Here is a 26,213-nt window from a genome sequence, read left to right on the forward strand (position 1 = left end):
TCCATGTAAGAATGTACATCACTTTCTGAGCGAGTAATAAACCCTTCCCTGGTTAAGAAGTGCATCCAGCCTGTGTGTAACTTGCTGAGCAGACACTGGCAGCATTGCTAGCAACACCCTGAGAGACCCTGTGTCAAAGGGACATAACACTGAGCATGCGTGAACTTTTGTGGGACAGACTTGTGTACATTCGATCGGAAAGTCCGACAACAAAGTTTTGTTTGCGGAAAATTTGAGAACCTGCTAGCCGACATTTTTTGGTGGAAAGTCCGCCGATATACACGGTCAGACTTTCAGCCAACAAGCTCCCATCCAACATTTCCCATCGGAAAGTCCGATTGTGTGTACACGGCATTAGTGTTACTATGGAAACAGGAGTATGTCAATGCAATGCAAAACTCCTATTTACAGTGCCTTGAAAAAGTATTCATACCCCTTAAAATTTTCCACATTTTGTCATGTTACAACCAAAAACTTAAATGTATTTTATTGGGATTTTACATGATAGGCAAACAAAAAGTGGCACATAATTGAGAAATGGAAGGAAAATAATAAATGGTTTTCAAAATTTTTTACATATAAATATTTAAAAAGTGTGGCCTGCATTTGTATTCAGCCCCCTGAGTCAATACTTTGTAGAACCACCTTTCTCTGTAATTACAGCTACAAGTCTTTTTGGGGATGTCTCTACCAGCTTTGCACATCTAGAGAGTCACATTTTTGCCACATGTTCTCATGTTTTGCCACATGTAAATTGGATTTAGGTCTGGACTTTGACTGGGCCATTCTAACACATAAATATGATTTGCTCTGAACCATTCCATTGTAGCTCTGGCTGTATGTTTAGGGTCCTTGTCCCCCAGTCTGAAGTCTTTTGCAGACTCTAATGCCGCATACACACGACCGGTTTTCCCGTCGGAATATACTGTGAAGGTTTTTCCGATGAAGTTCCACTGAAACTGTCTTGCGTACACATGATCACACCAAAGTCCGATCGTCAAGAACGCGGGGACGTACAGCACGTACGATGGGACTAGAAAAATGAAGTTCAATAGCCAGTAGCCAATAGCCTCCGTCTCGTACTTGCTTCAGAGCATGCGTCGTTTTTGGTCCGGTGGAACAGCATACAGGCGAGCGGTTTTCCTGATAGGAATTGGTTCCGTCGGAAATATTTAAAACATGTTCTATTTCTAGGTACGTCAGAATTAAAAAAAAAAAAAAAAAAAAAAAGTCAGATGAGGCATACACACAATCATAATATACGATGAAAAGATTCTGTCTTGACTTTTTCTGTTGGACATTCCGCTCATGTGTACGCAGCATTAGTTAGGCACCAGACACTTTGAGAATTCAAAAATAGATTTATTTTCTCTTAACAGAACTGGGGAGAGAGGGTTAGGGCCTGAACACCCTTAGGCAGATGCAAAATACTTGGCAGACTCCGAGACAAAAATCGGAATAGAAAAACAGCTATACAGTTCAAGGACCTTTAAGCTGAATTGCAGCAAACTATCTGTAGACCGCTGTCTCCTATAGCAACTGATCTAGTAACTTCAACTTCAGTACGAATCGCAACTCACAGTATCCTGTTCTGGATCCTCTCACTGAGCTCCCAGTCTCTCACTAGACTCTTCAAATACCAGCCGCTACTGGATGCCTTGAGCTCCTTCACAACTATCCCACTGTGGCTTCCAAGTGTCACCAACACTGTCCCACTGGGTCCCTGACTTTGCTCTTCAGCTAACCTGCTGAATCCTCTGCAAGCGTCAGCCATACTGTTCCACTGGGTCCCTAGCTTGACTCTGCTGAGGCTTTCCTAACTTAGTTATCCTTGCTATCTGGGTTCTTTGGACAGAGTTTCGTAACTCTCTTTGGGCCAATAAACCACACGGGGTGAATGCTTGTAATCTGGCCAAAAATAAATACAGGTTGGCATTGGGGCAGTCCACATGGCTAGAGCCATAGACTGTTCAATGCAAGGAGAACGTGTATTCCACTCAAATGGAAACAATCCTAACCACCCTCGATGGCCTATTGGTTCTCATAAATCCAAAATCTTTAGTCCATGGAAAATCTTATTCCTTCTCGTAATTATAAAGGTGCATAGCTCCCAACTGTCCCTGACTTTGAGGGACTGTCCCTCTGTCCTCCTCATGTGTCCCTCATTTTGGTCTGATCTGTATAGTTGTATATAAAATGCACTGTTTATCTTTCAAAAAGTTTTTCCCAGTGATAAAACTTTCATCCAATTTCTAAATTGCTGCATTTGTACATTTTAAAAGCCAATATAAAAGGAATAGTAGTGGTGAAAAAAAAAAAAAAAAAGTACTTGTGGATTTAATTAACCTTTTTTTGGTTAATTCTCCTTTAGGCTCGATTCACATCTATGCATGTTGCTTTTGAGCGTTTCTGCAGTGCCTTCTGCGGTGCTTGCCACTTTTTTGGACACACATTTTTACCATGATTTGCATCTTTTTTACACTGTATGTAGCTGGTTGCTAAGGAGGGGGCCGGAAAAGCCGGCCGCCGCATCCCTAACAGCCAATGAGTCATCAGCTGTCAGCGCCTTCCAGCGCTGAATGTAAAAAAAAAATTGCCGGTTAAAAAAAAAAAAAAAAAATTATGAAAAAAGCGTGAGCCCCCCCATACCGGGCCCTTGGGTCTAGTGGATTCGGACGGGACTCCCTCACACCAATTTTTTTTTTCAAAATGGCGCGGGGGTCCCCCCAAAATCCATACCAGACCCTTATCCGAGCATGCAGCCCGGCAGGTCAGGAAAGGGAGGGGACCCCCCCACCACCATACTAGGCTGCATGCCCTCAACATAAGGGGATGGGTGCTTTGGGGCAAGGAGAGGCTTCCATGTTGATGGCGACAAGGGCATCTTCCTAACAAACCTTGCCAGTGGTTGTCGGGGGTCTGCAAGCGGGGGGCATATCGGAATCTGTAAGCCCCCTTTAACAATGAGGGCCCCCGATCACAGGCTTCCCCCCTATGTGAATGAGTATGGGGTATAGTTGTACCCCTACCCATTCACCAAAAAAGTAATGTAGTGTTAAAAAATACAGTAGACAGTTTTTGACAAGTCTTTTATTAAAATTGTCCTCTTCTCCGCTTCTTCCGCCGGTCTTCCTCCATGTTCTCCTGCATCTTCCTCCTCCGGGCTTCTCATTCTCCTGCTGCTTCTTCTTCCGCTCTTCTTCTTTCTTCTGTCTTCTTTGTCCGGTGTTCTTCCTCTGCTGCTGCTCCCGGCAGTGCAGTTGCTGTAGATCTGAGGGGGGACATGCAAGGAAAATAAAAAACAGCAGTTTAGCTTCACATGATTGGATGATAAAATCAGCAGAGTTTCCTCTCATTTCAGATCTTCCCCTTAGATCTAAAGCTAATACACTTGAAAGTGCACTTGTAGTGCAAAGTGGATTTGCCTTTAGTAAATAACCCCCACAGCAGTTGATCTCAGCAATATGTGTTGTGAGAATTTGATGGGAGTTCAATTTAAATTAGATTCAAATTTCAGTCCAAATTTCCAAAATTCTGAAGCATTTTGTTACGTTATTCGGAGCATTCGGTAAAAATTTTTATATTGCAATTCAAACTAGGGTATTTGGATACAAAAAAAATGTATCCGAATATTAATTCGGAAACAAAACGAACTGCACATTGAGAATATTGGCTGATGCTATCTTTGACCTTTAGCCCCCGTTCACACCAAATCCAACTTTTACATTTGTGCGACCTCATTTGAAGTCGCATGATTTTAAAGCTGCAGATCAGTGCGACTTCAGGTGCGACTTGGCTGTCAATCTGTGCAACTTCATGCACAGAGGTCTATGCAAATTGCATCTGAAATCGCAAAAAAAAAAAGAGTGCAGGATCCTTTTTTTTCAAATCGGTGCAGCGTCACATTGATTTGAACTGTTCCATTACTGACAATAGGGTGTGATTGTCATGGGATTTGGACCAGTCAAATCGCATGACAAGTCACACCGGTGTGAACGGGACTTAATGCCAGATGGCTACTATCTGTTCGAATACGTCCAACTCCTCTTGTATAACATATGTCCAGTCATAATGATCTATGGTCTGTCTTTATTCATTATAGCAAAGCTCCATCCAAAAGGGGAAACTCCGCTTGTTGGCTACCCCACCCCCCCACTGCCACATTTGGCACCTTTCAGGGGGCAGCAGATACCTGGCAAAACTCCCACTTCTGGGTAAGATTTCCGCAATTATTGTGTGGCGATCTACGAAATTTTCAACCCCTCCTCCTTCCCTTCCACTGCCTTCTGGGAGGCACACAGGTCCCAGAAAATAACGGGACGAGTCTGAAAGTGCAGCGTGACTCACGCATGCGCAGTACGAGACAGGCTGTGAAGCTGCAAAGGCTTCACTAACTGTTTCTCTTGGTGAAGATGCTGGCGCCTTCACCAGGAGCCGATGGATGGATTGGCTTGGGGTACCGACATTGCACGATCCCTGGGCAGGTAAGTATTATATTATAAGTCAACAGCAGTGGCGGCCCATGCACTGTGGGCACATGGTCGCCGCCCCCCCCCATCCATGTCCCATTCAGGATGCCGGACGTATGGATTCCTATGGTGGGGGTGGTATATTTTGAAGAACCTGATTAGAGCCAGAGGCTCTAATGACTTCAAAATAGGGTGGACTCGGGCCGCAGAGAGTGGGCCCTGATCCCACCCAATTGTGTGACAAAAGCAAATAAATTTTCGCTATTCTCACACTAACCTTCCTCCCGGGCAATCAGGAGGCAGGACATCAGACCTGCTTCCTGATTGGCCAAAGTGCCAGGTCACCCTATTGGATGCCTTGCGCTTAGGAAGAGAAGCGAGGAGACTCGCAATAGAGCGGAGGTTGCCGCATCTCTGAAAGGTATGTCCGCCTGGCTGAGTCAGCTGCACCCCCCCTGCGTGCGGATCGCGGCTCTGGCACCCCCCCCCCCCTCGGGAGTTAGAGCCGAAATCCGTGCTTGTGGGGGGGGGGGCATGCCAGTGCTGTGATCCACGCGGGCGTGGGGGGAAGGAACCAGAGCCGCAAAACTCTGCGAGTGTGTGTGTGTGGGGGGGGGGGGGGGGGGTCAGTGGGCACAGTGGCTGCATTTGGTGTGCACAGGTGGCTGCATTTGATGGGCACAAATGGCTGCAATAAGTGGGGGAGGGGTTTCAGTATTTTTCAGTTTGTTTACGCCCCCCCCCCCCCAAAAAAAATTTGGAGCACCAGCTGCCACTGGTCAGCAGTTACAGTATTTGTAGCTGCTGACTTTCAATTTTTTTCCCCCATGCTGAAAATCCACTTTACGCAGCCTTAATCCCGTTTTGGTTTCTGGTATTAAATAATAATAGTTAAAAAAAGAATAAATTACACCACCACACATCTGCAATACACAGCTGTGTAAAGTCTAAGTAGGGTATTCCCATCCCTTTTGAGAGATTAGATGGAAATTTCATAGTCAGAGTGCAGTCAGAGGATGTGACTGTATAGTTATTCCAGGTAAATGAAAATATTGAAGCATTTAGATCTGCATGACAGCCAGGCAACTAACATTCTCGAAAGGTCAGCAATAGGTGTACCATTAATAGGTAATTATACACCTGCATGTTTTTCTCCCATATCTCCAGTAGGTGGCGCTGGCAAGCTGCAGGCTGTTTGCTTCCACTCCTCTCTTTCCTATGAGAAGCAGTATAGAAGAACTTGCGTGCATTCATTGTAATCCTCCAAATCCGCTAAAATACATCCAGCTACTGGGAGTATGCTAACCAGCTTCAGAAATCATTACCAACTATCCTGTGGCAAAGAGGGCTGAGCGTTACCTCTGCAGACCAGGCTGTTCGATTTCCCCCTTTGTCGCAGTATTTACCAGTAATTCAGACATGAAGAAAGCCGTCCTGCACAATTTTCTAGAAGAAAACATCCAATCAAGTATTTTTTCATTTTTTTTCCCTGGTGCCAACATGGCAACATACTAAACCACATGTATGCTGCCATGGATTAGTGCCAGGAAAGGAAAATTACGTTAAGAATTTAATACAATTTTCAATTTCCCTGGTGCCAAAATGGCAGCATACATGTTAGTATACTACCATTGATTGGTGCCAGGAAAGGAAAATTGTGGTAAGTATTCAATCCAATTTCCCTTTTTTTTGTTTAGGCCTTTTTCACAGGGCAGCCAGATGGCGGTAAAAACAGGCAGTCGAGCCCCTGACCACCTAAAACCTAACATACAGGGGGCAGTATTCATGTTGTGGCCGTCTTGCTTTGCATAGCAGCAAATTGTCAAGTTGAACAGGACTGCATCGCTACCGCACGGCAAACACTTGGCTTATGGTTGTGGCTCATTAGTTCCATTTTAGTTCACTGTTCATCAAAAGGAAAAGAGAACAAAAAAAAACAAAAAAACAAAAAAAACACAAGCATTCAGGAGGTGGGAAGATTGCATGTACATGGCAAGATGTTCTCTGCTGTAAATGAAGGGCATGTTACTAGGCTATTTTCTCTCCAAGTCAAATGTCATTCCTTCATAAAGAATTGAGTGAATCAGCAATATACTGCTTTATAAGCTAACAATCATAGGAAATAAATACCGTATATACTCGAGTATAGGTCGATCCGAATATAAGCCGAGGCCCCTAATTTACCACAAAAAAAATGGGAAAACGTATTGACTCGTGTATAAGCCGAGGGTGAGACGTGCCTGTCCATCCCTGTGTGTCCGTCCAGCCTACCCGTGTGTCCGTCCAGCCTACCCGTGTGTCCGTCCAGCCTACCCGTGTGTCCGTCCAGCCTACCCGTGTGTCCTGTGCGCCTGTGTCCTTCTGCAGCCTGTGTCCTTCTGCAGCCTGTGTCCTTCTGCAGCCTGTGTCCTTCTGCAGCCTGTGTCCTTCTGCAGCGATCTGCATGTAAAAACATGCCAGGATCGCCGCACCTCTTCTCGTCTGTGACAGACGGCGGCCATTCCACTGTTCAAAAGCCGCGCCTCCGTCTGTGATAGGCGGAACACTCAATTTCCCAGCAGTCAGTGTTCCGCCTATCACGGACATCCTCTCATCCTCGTCCGTAGTATGAGGATGAGCGGATGTCCGTGATAGGCGGACCACTGACTGCTGGGAAATTGAGTGTTCCGCCTATCACAGACAGGGAGGCGCGGCTTTTGAATAGTGGAATGGCCGCCGTCTGTCTGCACGACACGCTGATCGGGTAGACAGACGGCGGTGACTCGAGTATAAGCCGAGGGGGGCACTTTCAACCTAAAAAAAGGGGCTGAAAATCTCGGCTTATACTCGAGTATATACGGTACTATGATCAGCTCCATCTAGGGTTGCGACCTGTCTGGTTTTGACCCGGTCAGTACGGGTTTAGGAGGCTGTGCCCGGGTTTCCCTTTGCCTCACACCCGGACACCATTTCCAGCTGACAGGGGTACCATGGGGCCTCCTTTTACGAGCCCCAGCACACAGGGGGACCTGGACAGCAGGGGCAGCGGAGCGGCGGGCGGGGGGAGCAATTACAGGGCAATCAAAACATATGAGAGAGAGAGCGGGCGACAGACAGCTGCTGGTGCGGAAGGTTTTAATAAAATAAATGCTTAAAAGCAATCCACTCACTCTCCATGTCAGAGCTGTATATGTCAGTCTGAAGTTGGATGTCCCATTCTCCCCTCCGATCCACGCTGCTCTTATCACTGAATCGCTGGAGGAAGCCAAGGATACAGAGCTGCGGGGAGACTGCAGTGAGCCGTCAGCCTGGGATGCTGTGACCAATCAGAGCATTCCAGAGGCTTAAGCACGCCTCCATCATCAGAGGCTGACAGTTCACATGAGTTTCCCGATTCAGTGATAAGAGCAGTGTGGATCGGAGGGGAGAATGGGACAGCCAACTTCACAGACTGACATATACAGCTCTGACATGGAGAGTGAGTGGATTGCTTTTAAGCATTTTATTAAAAACTTCTGCACCAGCAGCTGCCTGTCACCTCTCTCTCCCTTATGTTTTGACCCTTCTGTGTAATTGCCCCCCCCCCCCTCTGTATTTGCATGGGCCCCTCCTGTCACACTCTGCCCCCCCCTCCTGCCACACCAGGGTACTGATGTAAAGAAGACTACTAATGTAAATTGAGATTTGAAAAGAGGGTCTCTTGATTTAGGAGGGCTCCTAATGTAAAGAGGCCCTTGATATGTGGAGTTACTGATATAACAGGCCTCTGTTGTTGTGAGGGAGGACTCTGATGTGAAGGGGGGGGGGGAACTCTGATCTCATAGGCGGACCATTGATGCTCAGTACAGTGCTCCTAATGTAAAAGGGTGACTCCTGGTGTAAAGGGGGACTCCAGACTCCTGAAACCTGATGAAGGGGGACTGCTGATCTAAAGGGGACTTTAATGTAAAAGGGGGATTCCTGAACTAATGGAAGTGTTTAGGGGGGCACTCATAAAGGGACTCTCATATAATGGGGGTCTTTAATCTAATAGGGCACTGATATAAGGGCACTCTGTTCTAATGGGGGGTCTCTAAGGAGAGGTAAAAATTTGCTGTGCACTGTTAAAGTGTTCGGGTTTAGCTTGAAGAAAAGGTGGCAACTCTAGCTCCATCTAAAGGCAATTTTTTTTTTTATTCGCTCTATTCAAAATAACAGTGAAACTAGACTTTATCTTAGGGCTATAAACCGAAATTGCTATTTAATAAGTTTTTAATATTTAAAATAATTTCACTCATCCATCCATGTCTCCATGCTTTAACTGTTCAGAAAGCACTTTGAAAAACACCCCCCTTGCACTTCTAGATGCGACCAACTTGGGTAAGGGCTGATGATTCATGGAGCATTTATTTCCTGTAATTCATCTGCCCATACAGTGCATCCAGAAAGTATTCACAGCGCTTCACTTTTTCCACATTTTGTTTTGTTACAGTCTTATTCCAAAAATGAACTAAATTCATTTTTTCCGCTCAAAATTCTACAAACAATACCCCAAAATGACAACGAGAAAGCCGTTTGTTTGAAATCTTTATACATTTTTTGAAAACCTTCCTGAGTCTAACAGGGCATGCAAGGCAGGAGGGTGTGCTTAGATGAGAAAGCCCCTCCCCTCCCATGAAGACTCCTGGGATGTATGACATCATTTTGGTCTAGGCCAGAAACCAGGAAGTAGCAGAGAAATAAAAAAAAAAGTAAATATACCTTCCTATCTATTTACTATGTTAGCAGCATAGGGATTAAAAAGTTCATTCTGATTGAGAGAGTTTAGTTTCACTTTAATAACATTTGACCTGGAAAGAAAATAGTCTAACAACAGTCGATTTAAAATCTGCACCACATTTATTTTTATTTTTTTAATGGAGGCCTTAGTTCTATTTGATCTTAGCTATTTAACCACTTGCCGCAAAATCACATAACTGTACGCCATTCTGCTTCAAGTGTTTGTACTGGGGTAAGGTGACCAGATTTTTAACCGCTTCCCACCCGCCCTATGGCCGAATGACGGCCTTCGAGCGGGCGGCTTCCTTCGCCTGGCCGTCCCTGTTTACTTCCGCAATGCGCGCCGCCGGGGGCGCGCATCGGGGAAGTATTGTATTTGCCGTGTCTCCCGGAGACAGGCGAATACAGATCGCCGTGAACGGCCAATCAAAGCGGCCGTTCACAGCGCGATCGCAGCTACCAATGGGAGATGATCTCATATGTAAACATATGAGATCATCTCCCATTGCCGTGTCTCTCCCTCCTCACACAGAGACAGCGTGTGAGGAGGGAGAGCGATCTGTCAGCCCCAGTGCCAGCCCCAGTGCCGCCCGCCAGCCCCAGTGCCATCTGCCAGTAGTGCCAGTGCCGCCCGCCAGCCCCAGTGCCGTCAGCCCCAGTGCCGGCCGTCAGCCCCAGTGCCGGCCGTCAGCCCCAGTGCCGTCAGCCCCAGTGCCGTCAGTGCAGCCAGTGCCACCTGCCATCCGTCAGCCCCAGTGCCAGTGCCGCCAGTGCCACTTACCAGTGCCACCTGCCAGCACCAGTGCCACCTGCCAGCCCCAGTGCCGCCCCCAGTGCCGTCAGCCCCAGTGCCGCCAGCCCCAGTGCCGCCAGTGCCACCTGCCAGCGCCAGTGCCATCCGTCAGCCCCAGTGCCGCCAGCCCCAGTGCCACCTGCCAGCGCCACCTGCCAGCCCCATTTGCCAGAGCAATTAGTCAGTGTCAGCCCCATCTGTCTGCCTCCAGTGCCATCTGCCTCCAGTGCCACGTGGGGTCACTTTGTGGGCATTTCCATTGTCCTGGTGCTCCAGGGCCTTCAAAACTGTAATAGGTGGTTGAGAAATAAGATGTGTAATTTATGCTCCTAGAACGCCTGATGGTGCTATTTCAATATTGGGCCTCTGTATGTGGTCAGGCTGTGTAAAAGTCTCACACATTTGGTATCGTTATACTCAGGAGGAGTAGTAGAACGTATTTTGGGGTGTCATTTTTGCTATGTACATGCTATGTGTTGGAAATATCTTATAAATGGACAACTTTGCATAAAAAAAAAAAAAATGCATTTTCATTTTTTTTTCCACATTTTCCCAAAACTTCTGGAAAAAAAATGAACCATTCAAACGACTCATTATGCCTCATAGATTATACGTTGGGGTGTTAGCTTTCCAAAATGGGGTCACTTTGTGGGCATTTCCATTGTTCTGGTGCTCCAGGGCCTTCAAAACTGTAATAGGTGGTTGAGAAATGAAATGTGTAATTTATGTAATATACCAGTACATCAGATGTGATCAATTTTGTGCGATTCGCACCACAGCTTGTAGACTCTCTAACTTTCACAAAGAACAAATAATATCCACTAATTTGGGTTATTTTTACCAAAGATATGTAGCAGTATAAATTGTGGCCAAAATTTATGAAAAAAAAAAATTATAATTTGCAAAATTTTATCACAGAAACAAAGAAATATGCGTTTTTTTTTCAAAATTTTCGGTCTTTTTTCATTTATAGCGCAAAAAATAAAAACCCCAGAGGTGACCAAATACCACCAAAAGAAAGCTCTATTTGTGGGAAAAAAAGGACACAAAATTCATTTGGGTACAGTGTTGCATGACTGAGTAATTGTCATTCAAATTGTGAGAGCACCAAAAGCTAAAAATTGGTCTGGTCAGGAAGGGTGTTTAAGTGCCCAGTAAGCAAGTGGTTAAAATTAAATCCGGGGACATACTTTTGTTTTGTTTTTTTACTAGTAATGGCAGCAATCAGCGACTGATGGCGGGACTGCGATATTGTGGTGGACAAATCAGACACGAATGCCGCGTACACACGACCGGTTTTCCCGGCAGAGTTCCACTGAAACTGTCTTGCCTACACATGATCACAACAAAGTCCAACAGTCTAGAGCGCGGTGACCTACAACAGGTACGACGGGACTAGAAAAGGGAAGTTCAATAGCCAATAGCCTCCGTCTCGTACTTGCTTCAGAACATGCTCCATTTTTGGTCCATGGGAGCAGCATACAGACGAGCGGTTTTCCCGATAGGAAATGGTTCAGTCAGAAATATTTAGAACATGTTCTATTTCTAGGAACACAGGATCAATGTCTTCCACACTGACAGAATGGCGCACTGCCTTGTTTAGGCAGACCACTAGGCGAGTCCGTCGGATCCGCTGATTGGCTGTGATCACGTATATAAGTGATCCTGTGCAGGTCGACCGCCCTGTAGCAGTAAATCTGCTATCAGGTGATCGGCAACTAGTTAAGATCATCAGCATTATGATAACTCACAGGCAGGGGGCACTCTATCATGGCTCTGTAATATTGTGTCACATAACATGGCTGCTGGGTGCTGATTTTGTTAACTTTTGACCAATAAGTGCCCCCCACTGCCTGTGAGTTCTGATACCACCCATTATGCCAGAGAGACAGACAGTGCAATCTAGTCTATTCACAGACACCCCAAAGCACACCTGTGTTGAAGCCTTGAAGGCACTGGCAGCCCCACCATTGGATCCCCTCCCCCTCTATTCCTGCTGCTGGACATCATCAGCTGAGCTCAGCTGCCTCTCTGCCCGTTGCCGCGGGCCTCACAGCCTCTCAGGTCTCACTCTCCGGGCCCCGGCTACTACTGGGTGGGGAGCGGAGGAAAATGACTGGAATGGGCATGAGCCGGAAACTGAAGAAATAATCCATCCGCTCTGACCAGCACATCATCATCAGAAAGGGACACAGATAATGGAAAAAATACACCCCCTAAGCTAGTAGGAGCAGGGGGGGGGGGTTGCAATTCAATTTGGCAGACTTGGTCCGGGGGACAGTGTCCTCAATCCGGGGACTGTCCCCTGGAACCGGGGACATCTGGTCAGCCTATACTGGGGTGATATGCAGCTGCAGGCATCATGTCGGTACCATTTTCTTTTAGAACCAAACAGGCTCGGACTGGGACAAAAAAATAGGCCCGGGCATTTTGGATTGAGCAGCCCTTAACATGTTAACTGGCCCGTTCCCCACTCTCCACCCTGATGGATCCCCCGGGTGAGGGAACCCAACAAAGGTGTGGGGGGGGAGGGGGGACCAGGAAACAGCATGGGAGGGTGGAGAGCACAGGGGGGCAGCAGAGAGCATGGAGGGATGTGGAAAGCATGGGGGGGGGCAAAGAGCATGGGCGGATGTGGAGAGCACAAGGGGGCTGGCGGAGAGCATGGGCGGATGTGGAGAGCACGGGGGGGGGCAGCAGAGAGCATGAGGGAATGTGGAGAGCACGGGGGGGGGGGGGGGGTTGCGGAGAGCATAGGGAAGGCAGAGAGCCGGTGGGTGGTGAGCACAAGGAAGGCAGTAGAGAGTCGGGGGGAGGTGGAGAGCACGGGGGGGCAGCAGAGAGCCGGGGGGAGGTGGAGAGCACGGGGGGGGGGGGGGGGCAGCAGAAAGCATGGGGAAATGTGGAGAGCACAGGGGGGCAGCAGAGAGCATGGGGGAATGTGGAGAGCACAGGGGGTGGTGGAAAGCATGAGGGTGGAGAGCACGGGGAGGTGGAAAAGAGCATGGGGGAATGTGGAGAGCATGGGGGGGTGGCGGAGAGCATGGGGGGAGATATGGAGCCCAGGGGGTGGCGGAGAGCCCGGAGGGGTGGCAGAGAGCATGGGGGGAGGTGGAGAGCCAAGGGGGGTAGCAGAGAGCCAAGGGGGGTAGCAGAGAGCCTGGGGGGAGGTGGAGAGCCAAGGGGGGTAGCAGAGAGCCTGGGGGGAGGTGGAGAGCCCGGGGGAGGTGGAGGTGGAGAGCCCGGGGGAGGTGGAGAGCGCAGGGGGGTGGCATCAGAGAGAACCAGGATAGGAGGAGTGGCTGCATATAGAAGAAACATTCCCTCCATCTTCCTCCTGCAGTCTCGGAATGCCTGCTTCTCTACCTCTCGCAGGTATTCAGAGACTGCAGGAGGAAGATGAAAAGATTGTTCTATATGCAGCCCCCCTCCACTGCTTATCCTATCCAGGTTACGGGGCGGGGGGACTGCACTCACGTTTTCTCTTATCGCTCACTCCATGGTGTCTGCTGCAGCCTCTTCCCCACTTCGCAGTCCATGCCCCCGGCACCGACGGCTGACCAATACGGGCAAGGCCGTAGGTGTCTCATTTAGGATCTTGGAGCCGAGGGATGGCTTTCTTGTGATAATAACCAATGCGGCTAATCACCCACTCTATTGTTATTACAAGCAAGGCGAGGCCCCCCCCTTCCACTGCCTTCCTCTGCTCCACCCGGGCTCTCCCATCCCAATGGGAGGCCCGAGCAACAAACAGGCACATCCAGTTTACCGCAGCCTTAAAGGCTCCAGATTTAAAAAAAAAATTCAGTACTCAAAACAGCCAAACTTGGCATTTTGAATGCTTTTAAGTGCAAAGGAGAGATTTGGGGTCTTAAAGACCCCAGATCTCTCCATAAAGAGTATATATAAAAAAACATGTTGCGCTGTCATATAAATAGTGCAACAATTATCACACCTAATATATTTTGTGATTCATTCAAAAGTCCAAAAGAATAATGTCCTGAAAACACCATAAAGTCCATAGAGCGATGAAAAGAAGGTGCAATGTCGTCCAGTTCTTATTCGGTGCAATACTTAGTGCTCCCCATAGGAAAAGAGCAAAATATCTGCTTAGCAGATCAATAGACCTAGCAAGGTCTGTACTCGCATCTGTGAGCTTTATCCCTCACACTAGGTGTAGGCTACATCAGCTTATCCAGCCGCCTTATGGAAAGCGATCATGGAAACCACCAAAGATATATGTCCTTAAGGTATCCTCAGGAATCAGTCATGCGATATAACAATGAGAAAAAGAGAAAACGCATTGCACAGCATCCAGATAAAAATTAGGAGTTTAACCACTTGTCTACCAGGCACTAACACCCCTTCCTGCCCAAGCCATATTTCAGCTTTCAGTGCTATTGTACTTTGAATGACAATTGCGTGGTCATGCTACACTATACCCAAACAATTTTTTTTATAATTTTCTTCACACAAATAGAGCTTGCACCGATGGGCACTGATAGGCTAAACTGGTGGGCATTGATAAGGTGGCACTTATGGGCACTGATGAGGAGGCACTAATATGCCACACTTGTGGGCACCGATAGGTGGCACTGATGAGCACTGATGGGCACTGTTAGGTGGCACTGATGGGCACTAATAAGCAGTAGTGGCGGGCAATGGTAGGTGGCACTGGTGGGCATGGATAGGTGGTACAGGTGGGCACTGATGGGCATTAACCTCCCTGAAGGTAATCCCAAATCTTGCTCGGGTTAGGATTTTACTATCATAAGTGGTAACCCCAAGCCAAGTGGTAACCCCAAGCCAGCTCGGGATCGCATCGCTGGATACAGGGAGAAGTTACTTACCTTGTACCCTGGATCCAGCGATGTCCTCCGCGCTGTGTGATCGAGCTGTCCTCCGCTCGCTTCACACAATGCCCGAATGCCTCTGAGCTCTGTTCCCTGCGACGTTACGGCGCACAGGAGCGGAGATCAGCACCAAATTCAAAAAAGTTAAAATACACAAAACACACACAGTACTGTAATCTTACAGATTACAGTACTGTATAAAAAAAAATTACACACCCCTTTGTCCCTAGTGGTCTGTGCAGTGCCCTGCATGCACTTTTATATTATACTGTTTTTTTCTGCCTGGAATTTGGAGATTGCCCATAGCAACCAAAAAGTGTCCCTTTATGTCAAAAGTGGTTATAGACCAGCTAGAAAACAGTGATAATAAATTATAATCATATGCAGAATTGAGCGATAGTGATTTGTGGAGAAATTCGTCAAACACTAAATCTAATGACAGTGACAATTCTGCAAATGAGCAAATTTCAGTGTTTTTGGATTTGATTACATTATTGAATAATTTTTATTATTATTTATTATATTATGAACTTTATCATACCCGGGATGTCTGCTAGACTCTGGTTGAACAGATTAAGGCTCTGTTCACACAGGGGCGACATGACTTCAGGACGACTTTGTGAGGCAAATTGGAGACGACTTGAACACGACTTAGACACTACCTGGGGCGACTTACAAGTCGCCCCAGGCCAGGCGACTTTTGCCGTGGCCAATCAGGGAATGAGCTCTGAAGGGGGAACGCCACGCCAAATTTCTGAAAAACATTTGGCGTGGGTTCCCCCTCCGAGAGCATACCAGGCCCTTAGGTCTGGTATGGATTACAAGGGGAACCCCCTACGCCGAAAAAATGGTGTGGGGGTCCCCCCCAGATCCACACCAGACCCTTATCCGAGCACGCTACCCGGCCAGCCAGGAAAGGGGGTGGGGACGAGCGGGCAGCAATCCCCCCTCCTGAGCCGTACCAGGCCGCGTGCCCTCAACATGGGGGGTGCCTTGGGGGAGTGGGGGCGTGCGGCCCCCCCCCACCCCAAAGCACCTTGTCCCCATGTTGATGAGGACAAGGGCCTCTTCCCGACAACCCTGGCCGTTGGTTATCGGGGTCTGCGGGGGGCTTATCGGAATCCGGGAGCCCCTTTAATAATGGGGCCCCCCACCCTATGTGAATGAGTATGGGGTACAATGTACCCCTACCCATTCACCTGTAAAATAAAGTACAAAAAAAACACACACAAGATAAAATAGTTTATTGCACAGCTCCGGGGGTCTTCCATCTTCGAGGGTCTTCTCGCCGGACTCCTCTGCTATCTTCTTTTAGCTCTTTTGCTAGCGGAGGAGCCCGGCTTTCTTCCTCGCCGCCGCCCTCTGATTCCGACTTCGGGGTCTTGTCCCCCTCTTTGGTTCTTCTGCCGGGCCACCGCACCTTCTTATAGCTCTTTTACAGGTGGTGATCCGGTCTTCTGTAGCCGCCGCCTTCCGTTCCTCCTCTTCTTCTTCTCCTGGAGATGTTGACTCGATGCTCTCTCCGGCCGCAATGCCAGGGACGCGCCGCGCGGCGACTTACATAAGGAGAAGGGGCGGGGTCATCGGTTGATGTCACATGGTGACCCCACCCCCTTACAATGTCACAGTGCTGGAGGATGCTGGGACTGTCACCATGTGACATCAACCGATGACCCGCCCCTTGTCCTTATACAAGTCGCCACGCGTCCCGGAGGAGGAGCAGACCGGGCCACCGCCTGTAAAAGAGCTATAAGAAGGCGCGGTGGCCCGGCAGAAGAACCGAAGAGGGGGACAAGACCCCCGAAGTCGGAAGAAGAGGGCGGCGGCGAGGAAGAAAGCCGGGCTCCTCCGCTAGCAAAAGAGCTAAAAGAAGATAGCGGAGGAGTCCGGCGAGAAGACCCCCGAAGACGGAAGACCCCCGGAGCTGTGCAATAAACTATTTTATCTTGTGTGTTGTGTTTTTTTTGTACTTTATTTTACAGGTGAATGGGTAGGGGTACATTGTACCCCATACTCATTCACATAGGGTGGGGGGCCCCCTTATTAAAGGGGGCTGCCGGATTCGATAAGCCCCCCGCAGACCCCGCTAACCAACGGCTAGGGTTGTCGGGAAGAGGCCCTTGTCCTCATCAACATGGGGACAAGGTGCTTTGGGGTGGGGGGGCCGCACGCTTGTCCCCACCCCCTTTCCTGGCCAGCCGGGTAGCGTGCTCGGATAAGGGTCTGGTGTGGATCTGGGGGGACCCCCATGCCGTTTTTTTGGCGTAGGGGGATCCCCTTGGAATCCATACCAGACCTAAGGGCCTGGTATGCTCTAGGAGGGAGAACCCACGCCAAATTTTTTTCAGAAATTTTGGCGTGGAGTTCCCCCTTCAGAGCTAATAATTCTGTCAAAGTCGCCTCCGTATAGACAGAGATCCGACTTGGGGGCGACCACCATTGAAATCAATGGGTACAAGTCGCCTACAAGTCGGATTGAAGTAGTACAGGAACTTCTTTTGAAGTCGGAGGCGACGTCAGTAGCGTGCATTAAGACGGCTCTCATTCACTTACTTTTAAATGTTGTCCGACCTGAGGCTACTAGGGGCGACGTCAAGTCGGATCTGAGTCGCCCCTGTGTGAACCGAGCCTTAAGAGAGTTATTCCTAAGAATTACAGGACTACAATATAAAACGCCAAATTTCCATGCAAAATAATTGTACCGCTTTCAGCACCTAAAACCAGAATGAATCATACCGTCAGGGAGGTTAATGGGTGGCACTGATGGGCATTGATGGATAGCAGTGATGTGCATTGATGAGCAGTACTGATAGGCGTCACTGAATGCCAGCACTGACTAGCATGGCTAATGGGCACTGATTTGTGGCACTTGTGGGCATTGGTGGGCACTGTATGCTGGCATTGGTGGGCACTGTATTGTTACACTTTATTTCTTTATTGTAATCAAGGCACTGATGAACAGTGCCCTGATTACATCCCTAGATGTCCCCCTGCGAGGAGATACTAAACAGCTCTCCTCTCCTTACACTCTGTCAGAGTGAGGTGAGGAGAGCCGATTACCGGCATCTCCATGTTTACATGTGACTGGCTGTGACTGGACACAGCCGATCACATGTTTAAAGAGCTGCGGCTCTTTACACAGATCGGGGGTCACGCCGTGTCCTAGCAACACGGCGCAGCAGCGATCACCACACTGCGTGCCCCCATTGTCGTGCGAGATCGGCCGTTCTGGGCCGCTGTCGTATGACGGTGTCCCAGAACAAGTGCTCCACCACCCTGCCGTCATTTCACAGTGGGCAGGCGACAAGTTAATAAAGGTTCTACCTTACAGCAGCAAAGTAAAAACAGGCATTTGGAAATCAAACAAACCATCCCACACCATCCATGGGCGTCACAACCTCACCTCTATTTCCTTGCCTGACATAGGTTTTGTCTGAATAGAAGTCTTCTGCCTCACATATTTATGTGAGGCAGTACATGGAGAGATATATATATATATATCAAAATAATGCAACACACAGCCATTAATGTCTAAACCGCTGGAAACAAAAGCGAGTACACCCCTAAGTGAAAATTTCCATTTTTTCACTCCCCGGTGTCATGTGACTCGTTAGTGTTACAAGGTCTCAGGTGTGAATGGGGAGCAGATGTGTTAAATTTGGTGTTATTGCTCTCACTCTGTCATACTGGTCATTGGAAGTTCAACATGGCAAAGAACTCTGAGGATCTGAAAAAAAAAAAAAAGAAGAAGAATTGTTTCTCTACATAAAGATGGCCTAGGCTAGAACCATGTCCTTTGCTCTGATGAGACCAAGATAAACTTATTTGGTTCAGATGGTGTCAAGCGTGTGTGGCGGCAACCACCAGGAGTACAAAGACAAGTGTGTCTTGCCTACAGTCAAGCATGGTGATGGGAGTGTCATGGTCTGGGGGTGCATGAGTGCTGCCAGCACTGGGGAGCTACAGTTGATTGAGGAAACCATGAATGCCAACATGTACTGTGGCATACTGAAGCAGAGAATGATCCCTTCTCTGACACTGGGACGCAGGGCAGTATTCCAACATGATAATGGATCCAAACACACCTCCAAGATGACCGCTGCCTTGCTAAAGAAGCTGAGGGTAAAGGTGATGGACTGGCCAAGCATGTCTCCAGACCTAAACTTTGAGCATCTGTGGGGCATCCTCAACAGAAGGCGGAGGAGCGCAAGGTCCCCAACATCCACCAGCTCTGTGATGTCATCATGGAGGAGTGGAAGAGGACTCCAGTGGAAACCTGTGAAGCTCTAATGAACTCCATGCTTAAGAAGGTTAAAGCGGAGGTCCACCCTAAAGTGGACCTTCCGCTCATTGGAATCCCCTCCCCTCCGGCGCCACAATTGGCACCTTTCAGGGGGGAGGGGGGGGGTGCAGGTACCTGTACAGTACAGGTATCTGCACCCACTTCCGGCGTAGATTCTGCAGAATCTACGCCCCTTTCCGAAAGTCCCCCCGCTGCCTGCTGGGAAACACACGGATCCCAGAGACAGCGGGACCATCCTTATTGCGCAGCGCGACTCGCGCATGCGCAGTAGGGAACCGGGAAACTTCCTGATTCCCATACCCAAGATGGTGGCGGCAGCACCTGAGAGACGATCAAGAGATCGGCTTTGGGTGCCGACATCGCGGGCGCGCTGGGCGGGTAAGTGTCACTATTTTAAAAGTCAGCAGCTGCAGTATTTGTAGCTGCTGGCTTTTAAAAAAAAAAAAAAAATGGCGGACTCCCGGCAGTGCTTAAGGCAGTGCTGGAAAATAATGGTGGCCACACAAAATATTGACACTTTGGGCCCAATTTGGACACTCAGGAGTGCACTCACTTTTGTTGCCAGCGGTTTAGACATCAATGTGTTGAGTTATTTTGAGGGGACAGGAAATTTACACTTATACAAGCTGTACACTCACTACTTTACATTGTAGCAAAGTGTCATTTCTTCAGCGTTGTCACATGAAAAGATATAATAAACTATTTATAAAAATGTAAGGGGTGTACTCACTTTTGTGAGGTACTGTATATGTAGTATATATCGCCAAGAAAGAATCTGTGTATTTGCTGTGATGGATCGTTCATGGCAGCGGCAGAGGTTTGCTGGTATAACTGAACATTTACACAGCAATTTAGTTTGAAAAAGAAAATATGTCTATGGAGATCAAGCCCTGGTAAATGAAAAGCTGAGAGCCCTGGGCCTCGTCTTTGTTTATCTAGTGAATCAGAGGAAAACTGCTGCATTTACAGGACCCGACCTGCAAACACCTCATTTACCAAAGGGATTGCTACAAGAAAAACCCATTAAGATGTATTGCACACGGATGGGAACTCCCCGCTATGCTTCCCTCCTAAGACCAAGGACTCCCTATTTGTATGGATTTACATACATTTAATTCATCCTGTTATAGAATAAATAGCATTATAGTGATTTGTTTTGTTTAGATAATAAATGAAATATCAGCACCTTTTCCCCATGGGATCTTGGCGCCAATAGATGGAGACTTTGGGCATCTGGCATGTTTATGGCTGGGTTCACACTATCTTTGCATTCACCTCACAGCAGGGGTCCGGTGTGTCCCCGTTCACCGCTTCAGCTCCAATTTCAGCCCAAATTTTTGCCCAAATTTGGACCTGAAACTGACCAAAAGACACACCGAAGCCGCAGCGGAGATATGTTAACCGCCTCAATATAGAGCCGGTCAAAATGATTCTGCTATTGCGAATTGGATGTGGGGAAACCGCATCCAATTCACAATAGTGTGAACCAAGCCTAAAGGGTAAGTTTGCCTTTACAGAAGAATCTGTAAGGTGAACTTGCACAGGGCCCCCTCCTCCCCCGAGGGCCGCTAGCCTGTTGTGCTGTGATCTCCCTCGTTCTGAGCCCCGGTATAGCTGCATCACTGGTCCGGGGCTTAGAAATCCCCACAGCCCAATCTCCAAAACGTACCCCGTCAGAAGGGATGTTTAGGAGCATTTTAATTGGTCAACACCGTCACATGGGTGGCGCCCACCAATCAGAGCCCATGTAGCCGGTCCTATCAGCGGGGAAGAAGACGTGTGAATGCCGAGCTCCGGACTCATGATGCGGCTATACGGGAGGCTCAGAACGAGAGATCGCTGCACAACAGATCAGCGGGACTGGGGGTGGGAAGGGGGTCCTGTGTAAGTTCACCTTATAGATTTTTCTGTAAAGGTGAACGTACACTTTAAGTTTAAAGTTATATTAAACTCTGTTTTTAAAGGGGAGGGCCAGCCAGCTGCTGACTTTTAATAAGCGCACTTACCTGTCCAGGGTGCCCGCGATGTCAGGCTCCCGAGGCCGACCCATCCCTCGGCTATTGGGTCCCGGCGCTGCCATTCTATCTAAGGGAAACAGGCAGTGGAGGCTTGCGGCTTCACTGCCCATTTCCTACTGCGCATGCCCGAGTCGCGCAGCGCTTTGTGAATGGGGCGCGCTGTGTTCTGGGGGCACACACAGTTCCCAGAACATGCCGGAGGAGAAGAACGAAGACCAGCGAAGATCACCGCGGAGTAGGAAGAGGCAGTTTAGGACGATCTGCCTAGCAACAGGCATTTCTGGTAAGATAATTAAAAAAAAAAAAATTTTTTTATTTTATTTGGAACATTTTAATGTAGTTTTGTTTTTTAGGGTGGCCCTCCACTTTAAGCAGTTAAGCATCTGAGTACTTCTTTATCATTTAATCCTGTGTCAGGGTGGCTCCTTTCTCTTGCAGCATCCTACAGAGCCACCCTTGCATACAGGGACTAGAGTTGTTTCTTCTTACACTGTGTACATCAATCGAAAACGCACAGCCCCAAAACCTAGGAGGCATTGGTGTGCACAGCCTATTGCATTAGGGTGTGCACCCCAGAGCATAAACACACATGCATGTAAATCAGCAGAGTAATGGACGGTGTCAGTAGAGAACAAATTGGTGCCAGTAGGGCAGTGGACAGCGTCAGTAGTTTTTTTATTTTTATTTTTTTTATTTTTTACAATATAATTTTTTTTATATTTTAATTACTTTTTTACAATTATTTTTAGAAGCCCTGTTATGGGGCTTTGGTGAAATGACAAGGGTCTAAACAGACCTCTTATGTCTCACTTTTGAGACAGAGAAAGAAACTGAGAACCAGTGTTAATTTTAGTCTTAGGACTAAAATGGCATTTTAGTTTTAGTCCCATTTTAGTCTTCTGCAACTGTTTTAGTTGTATTTAGTCAACTAATTCTCCAGTACATTTTAGTCGACTAAAATGTCCTAAGTTTTAGTTGACTAAAATCTCCAGTACATTTCAGTAATTGAAATTTAGTTGCAGTCATAGTCTTTTGACTAAAATGATATTTTAGTTTTAGTCTTACTTTAGTCTTTTGACTTAAATGGCTTTTAGTTTTAGTTGTATTTAAGTCATCTCAATTGTTTTAGTTTTAATCGTATTTTAGTCGACTAAAATAGTATTCATTTAGTCAACTAAATTAACATTGCTGAGGACAGAGATTCCCTAGTCCCTTTCTCTGCAGCTTGCGCTAAACATAGTTTAATATGCTTCAGTTAATACTGAAGACAGAAGAGATTGGCACAAATCACTCACCAACTGCTGTTGCTCAACTTTTTTTGGGGGGGGGGGGGGGGGAGCGGAGGACCAACGGGAAGGCAGCGAAAAAAGGAGGAATAGTGCCCAATCATTGGCGTCAGTGGAAGCAATAGTGCCCCATCATTGGTATCAGTGGGAGAAATAGTCCATCCTCGACGTCAGTGGGAGGAATAGTGCCCCATCATTGGTATCAGGCGGAGGAAAACTGCCCCATCATTGTCAGTGGGAAGAATATTTGCCTTTTGTAAATCAACCCCTTTAGTTCAGCTTTTATGGAGCTAAAAAGAGGACGCATCATGTCACCTCCCCACCGCCTGTTAAATGCCTCTAAAAAACAATCCAAAAGCAGATCACTTTTCAGAGGAGCAGCAATTTCTCCACATGTCTGAATCTAGCCTTAGGGAGGTTCACTCAGCCTACTTGTCCTGGTTACCATTGTCACCGGGACCAAAATTGGGGAAAAATCCAAATTTATGATCTGTCATCAGAAAAGGAAGAGAGTGGATATCTTATAACGAGGGGTCTTGTTCCAGTGACCACTGACTAAGGTGGCATTGCCCTCACTTTGGGGAGATTTCTTCTGTTGTGTCTACAGGTGAGGGACTGAAAATAAATCTCCCCAGTGGGATACAAATGGCAAAACAAAATCTCACAGGGGGTTCAACCCTTTGTAACTTTATTAAAAAAAAAAAAAACATGCAAAAACCAAAACAAAAACATTGCTTCAGATTTACTTTAATATTATTCCATTGTGTGGTAAATTGAGCGATAAAGTTTTCAGTGTTAAAGTCGTTCATTCATTCAAAATGAGCCGCCAACACACAGCAGCAAACAAAAAAATATCCCTGCAGTATTATTTAGTGCGGCTAATGTGAGTCATGTTTATTGAGGTGTAATACTAAAGGAATAGGACTGAAACGCATGGCATGAATCGTCATTACCGCGCTTCCCCTCGGCTTCAGTGAATGGGTTCGCCATTTACCAACAAAGCCATGCAGTTATAGACAAGATCCTCATTTTAGGTAGGTGTTTTCCATAAGGAATTACTTTTTATTTATTCATGGTACGTTAACCACCAGACTTCCGGACGGTTTTACCCCCTTCATAACCAGGGCATTTTTTGCTATTTAGCACCGCGCTATTTTAACTGGCAATTGCGCGGTCATGCAATGCTGTACCCAAATGAAATTTACATAATTTTATTCACACAAATACCAGTTTCTTTAGGTGATATTTGATCACTGCTGGATTTTTTATTTTATTATATGAGTAAAAAAAGACCGAAAAAAAATCAAAAAAAAAATCAATATGTTCTACTTTCTATTCTAAAACATATATAATAATAATAAAAAAAAAAATCTAATTTCTTTTTAAAATATAGGCCAAAATGTATTCCTCTACATGTCTTTGGTAAGAAAAAAAAAAACACAAGTGTATTAATTGGTTTGTGCAAAAGCTATAGCGTCCACAAACTATGGTGTATATATACTGGAGTTTACGCAGTTAAAGGCGCTATGCTGTAATGGCGGTGATCAGTGACTTATAGTGTGACTGTAATAGGGTGGCGGGCAAACTGGCGCTAAAAGACGCTATCAGGGAGGGTCACTAACTGACACTGACGTCATTAAGGACACTAATACATTGCTCAGGAATAGTTGTGTACACAGGGCTGGTGCAAGGACTTTTGAGATCCTAGGTGAAATCTCCTTTTGCCGCCTCCCTCATTTGGCTCATTTGGCCCTGTCCATGTATACCGCACCTTTTTAATGAAGCGCACATCAAATGCAGCCTCGCCCATCAAATGCAGCCTCGCCCATCAAATGCAGCCTCGCCCGCGCCCATCAATGAATGTTTACTTGCTTCTATTCATTTGGGAGTCAGGACACAGACAGTGTCCTCTGCCACCACTGCGCCTCTGACACTATGAGCGAATGGAACGGCGACTGCTTTCTGATGCTGAGACTTTGTTGCTTGCTGCGGGGAGAAGAGAGTAGAAACACCAGTGGTCGGGCGCCCCCTAGGCAGCAGTGCACACTAGGTGGCTGCCTAGTTTGCATAGTGGTAGCCCCGGCCCTGACTGTACATAACACTGTACTAACAATGCTGGTAATCAGGGTTTTAACTGTGTGCCTAACAATGTGTAATGTTTACGACTTTTACTTTTTGATCTGTCTAGTTTTCCCCCCTGTTTTTCCAGGGAGAAAAAACAGCTAGATTGTTGTTCCTGTTGCACAGAACTGTGTGTGATTGGACACAGCCCCTCAGCTGACTTCAGGCAAAATCAATAGTTGAAATCAGCTGGCAAATTCTCAATTCACAGCACAGTTCGGCAGGTGGCGCCACTGAACCCAAAAGAATGTGCTGACATACAAGTACAAGATTGTGCCTGTACCTGCCACCTACTCACAGTTAGTGGCGGCTGGCGCTCAAATTTCTTGAGGACGGCCCCCATCCAGCCAACACCCCCCAACCAGCCATCCAACCGCCACCAAATCAACCCACCCCCCATCGCTTGATCGATCGCCGATGCCCTCCCAACACCCACCCCCTGTCGATTGCCGCTTTGCTCGCTCATCGTTCGCCAACCCCACATTTACCTTTATCCTTGCGTTTCTCTCTCCAAGTCCCAACAGTCTCCTCCTGGCCAATCAGGAGTCCTGCAATCCGGCCAAAGGGGGCTTAGGAATCCCGGCCAGTCGGGTCTCAGGATTTGCTGATTGGCCAGGAGGAAAAACATGTGAGTGGGGTCAGGGCGCTGTCATATGACGGCCTCCCGTTTAAACAGGGAATGCGCGCGATCGTGCGCGTGCATCCCTGTTTCTTCGGTGGCGGCGTGTCACGGAGACACTGCTCACCACTGGAGGGGATGAACAGCCATTGGTTATGGCTGTTTACCACGTGATCGGCCGTGATGAAGTCACGGCCGATCACAGATGGTCACACCCCGACTGTGCACTGGGAACACTGCTCGTCACCGACGCTGGTAAACAGCCATTGGCCGGCTGTTTACCCACGTGATCGGCTGTGATCCTTTAACAGCCGATCACTAAAATGTAAACAAACCGCGGTAACGAGATGTTACCGGGTTGTTCTCCTCCCCACACACCGATCGTGTGTGAGGAGGAGATTGCGGTAACATCTCGTTACCGCCTAGTGTACACCAATCACACTGATTGCCTGCCTACCCCCCTCAATAAAGAGGACCTGTCACCACCCCTCATAGCACCTGTCACCAGGCCCATCAGGGTACCCGAGCACCTGTCACCAGGCCCATCAGGGTACCCGAGCACCTGTCACCAGGCCCATCAGGGTACCCGAGCACCTGTCACCAGGCCCATCAGGGTACCCGAGCACCTGTCACCAGGCCCATCAGGGTACCCGAGCACCTGTCACCAGGCCCATCAGAGTACCTGAGCACCTGTCACCAGGCCCATCAGAGTACCCGAGCACCTGTCACCAGGCCCATCAGAGTACCCGAGCACCTGTCACCAGGCCCATCAGAGTACCCGAGCACCTGTCACCAGGCCCATCAGAGTACCCGAGCACCTGTCACCAGGCCATCAGAGTACCCGAGTACCTACTTGCAGCCCATGTCTCATATAATATACATTGGGGTGTTTGCTTTCCAAAATGGGGTCATTTTGTGGGTAATTTCTCCAGGACCTTCAAAAGTGTGATGGGTAGGAATGAAATGAGATGTGTCATTTATGCTCCTAGAACGCCTGAACGTACTACTTCAATG

At 47.7% G+C, this 26,213-nt stretch overlaps 1 protein-coding gene across 3 annotated transcripts in view; it reads right to left on the reverse strand.

The window, feature by feature from the left end:
• Window positions 1-472: 472 nt before the first annotated feature.
• The window catches only part of LOC143924115 (uncharacterized), a 42,547-nt gene continuing 16,806 nt past the window's right edge, over window positions 473-26,213 (reverse strand). For all 3 annotated transcript variants that reach the window (XR_013261825.1, XM_077448169.1, XM_077448170.1), the window contains one exon: window positions 473-3,271. Coding sequence is in view for 2 of the 3 variants with exons in the window: in XM_077448169.1 (XP_077304295.1) it covers window positions 3,056-3,271 (216 nt within the window). In the remaining variant the exon portion in view is untranslated. The remainder of the gene's footprint in view (window positions 3,272-26,213) is intronic.

This window comes from Lithobates pipiens, unplaced genomic scaffold, assembly GCF_037356315.1.
Source record: "Lithobates pipiens isolate NorthernLeopardFrog02 unplaced genomic scaffold, aLitPip1_a1.2 Scaffold_22, whole genome shotgun sequence".
Taxonomy (NCBI): Eukaryota; Metazoa; Chordata; class Amphibia; order Anura; family Ranidae; genus Lithobates; species Lithobates pipiens.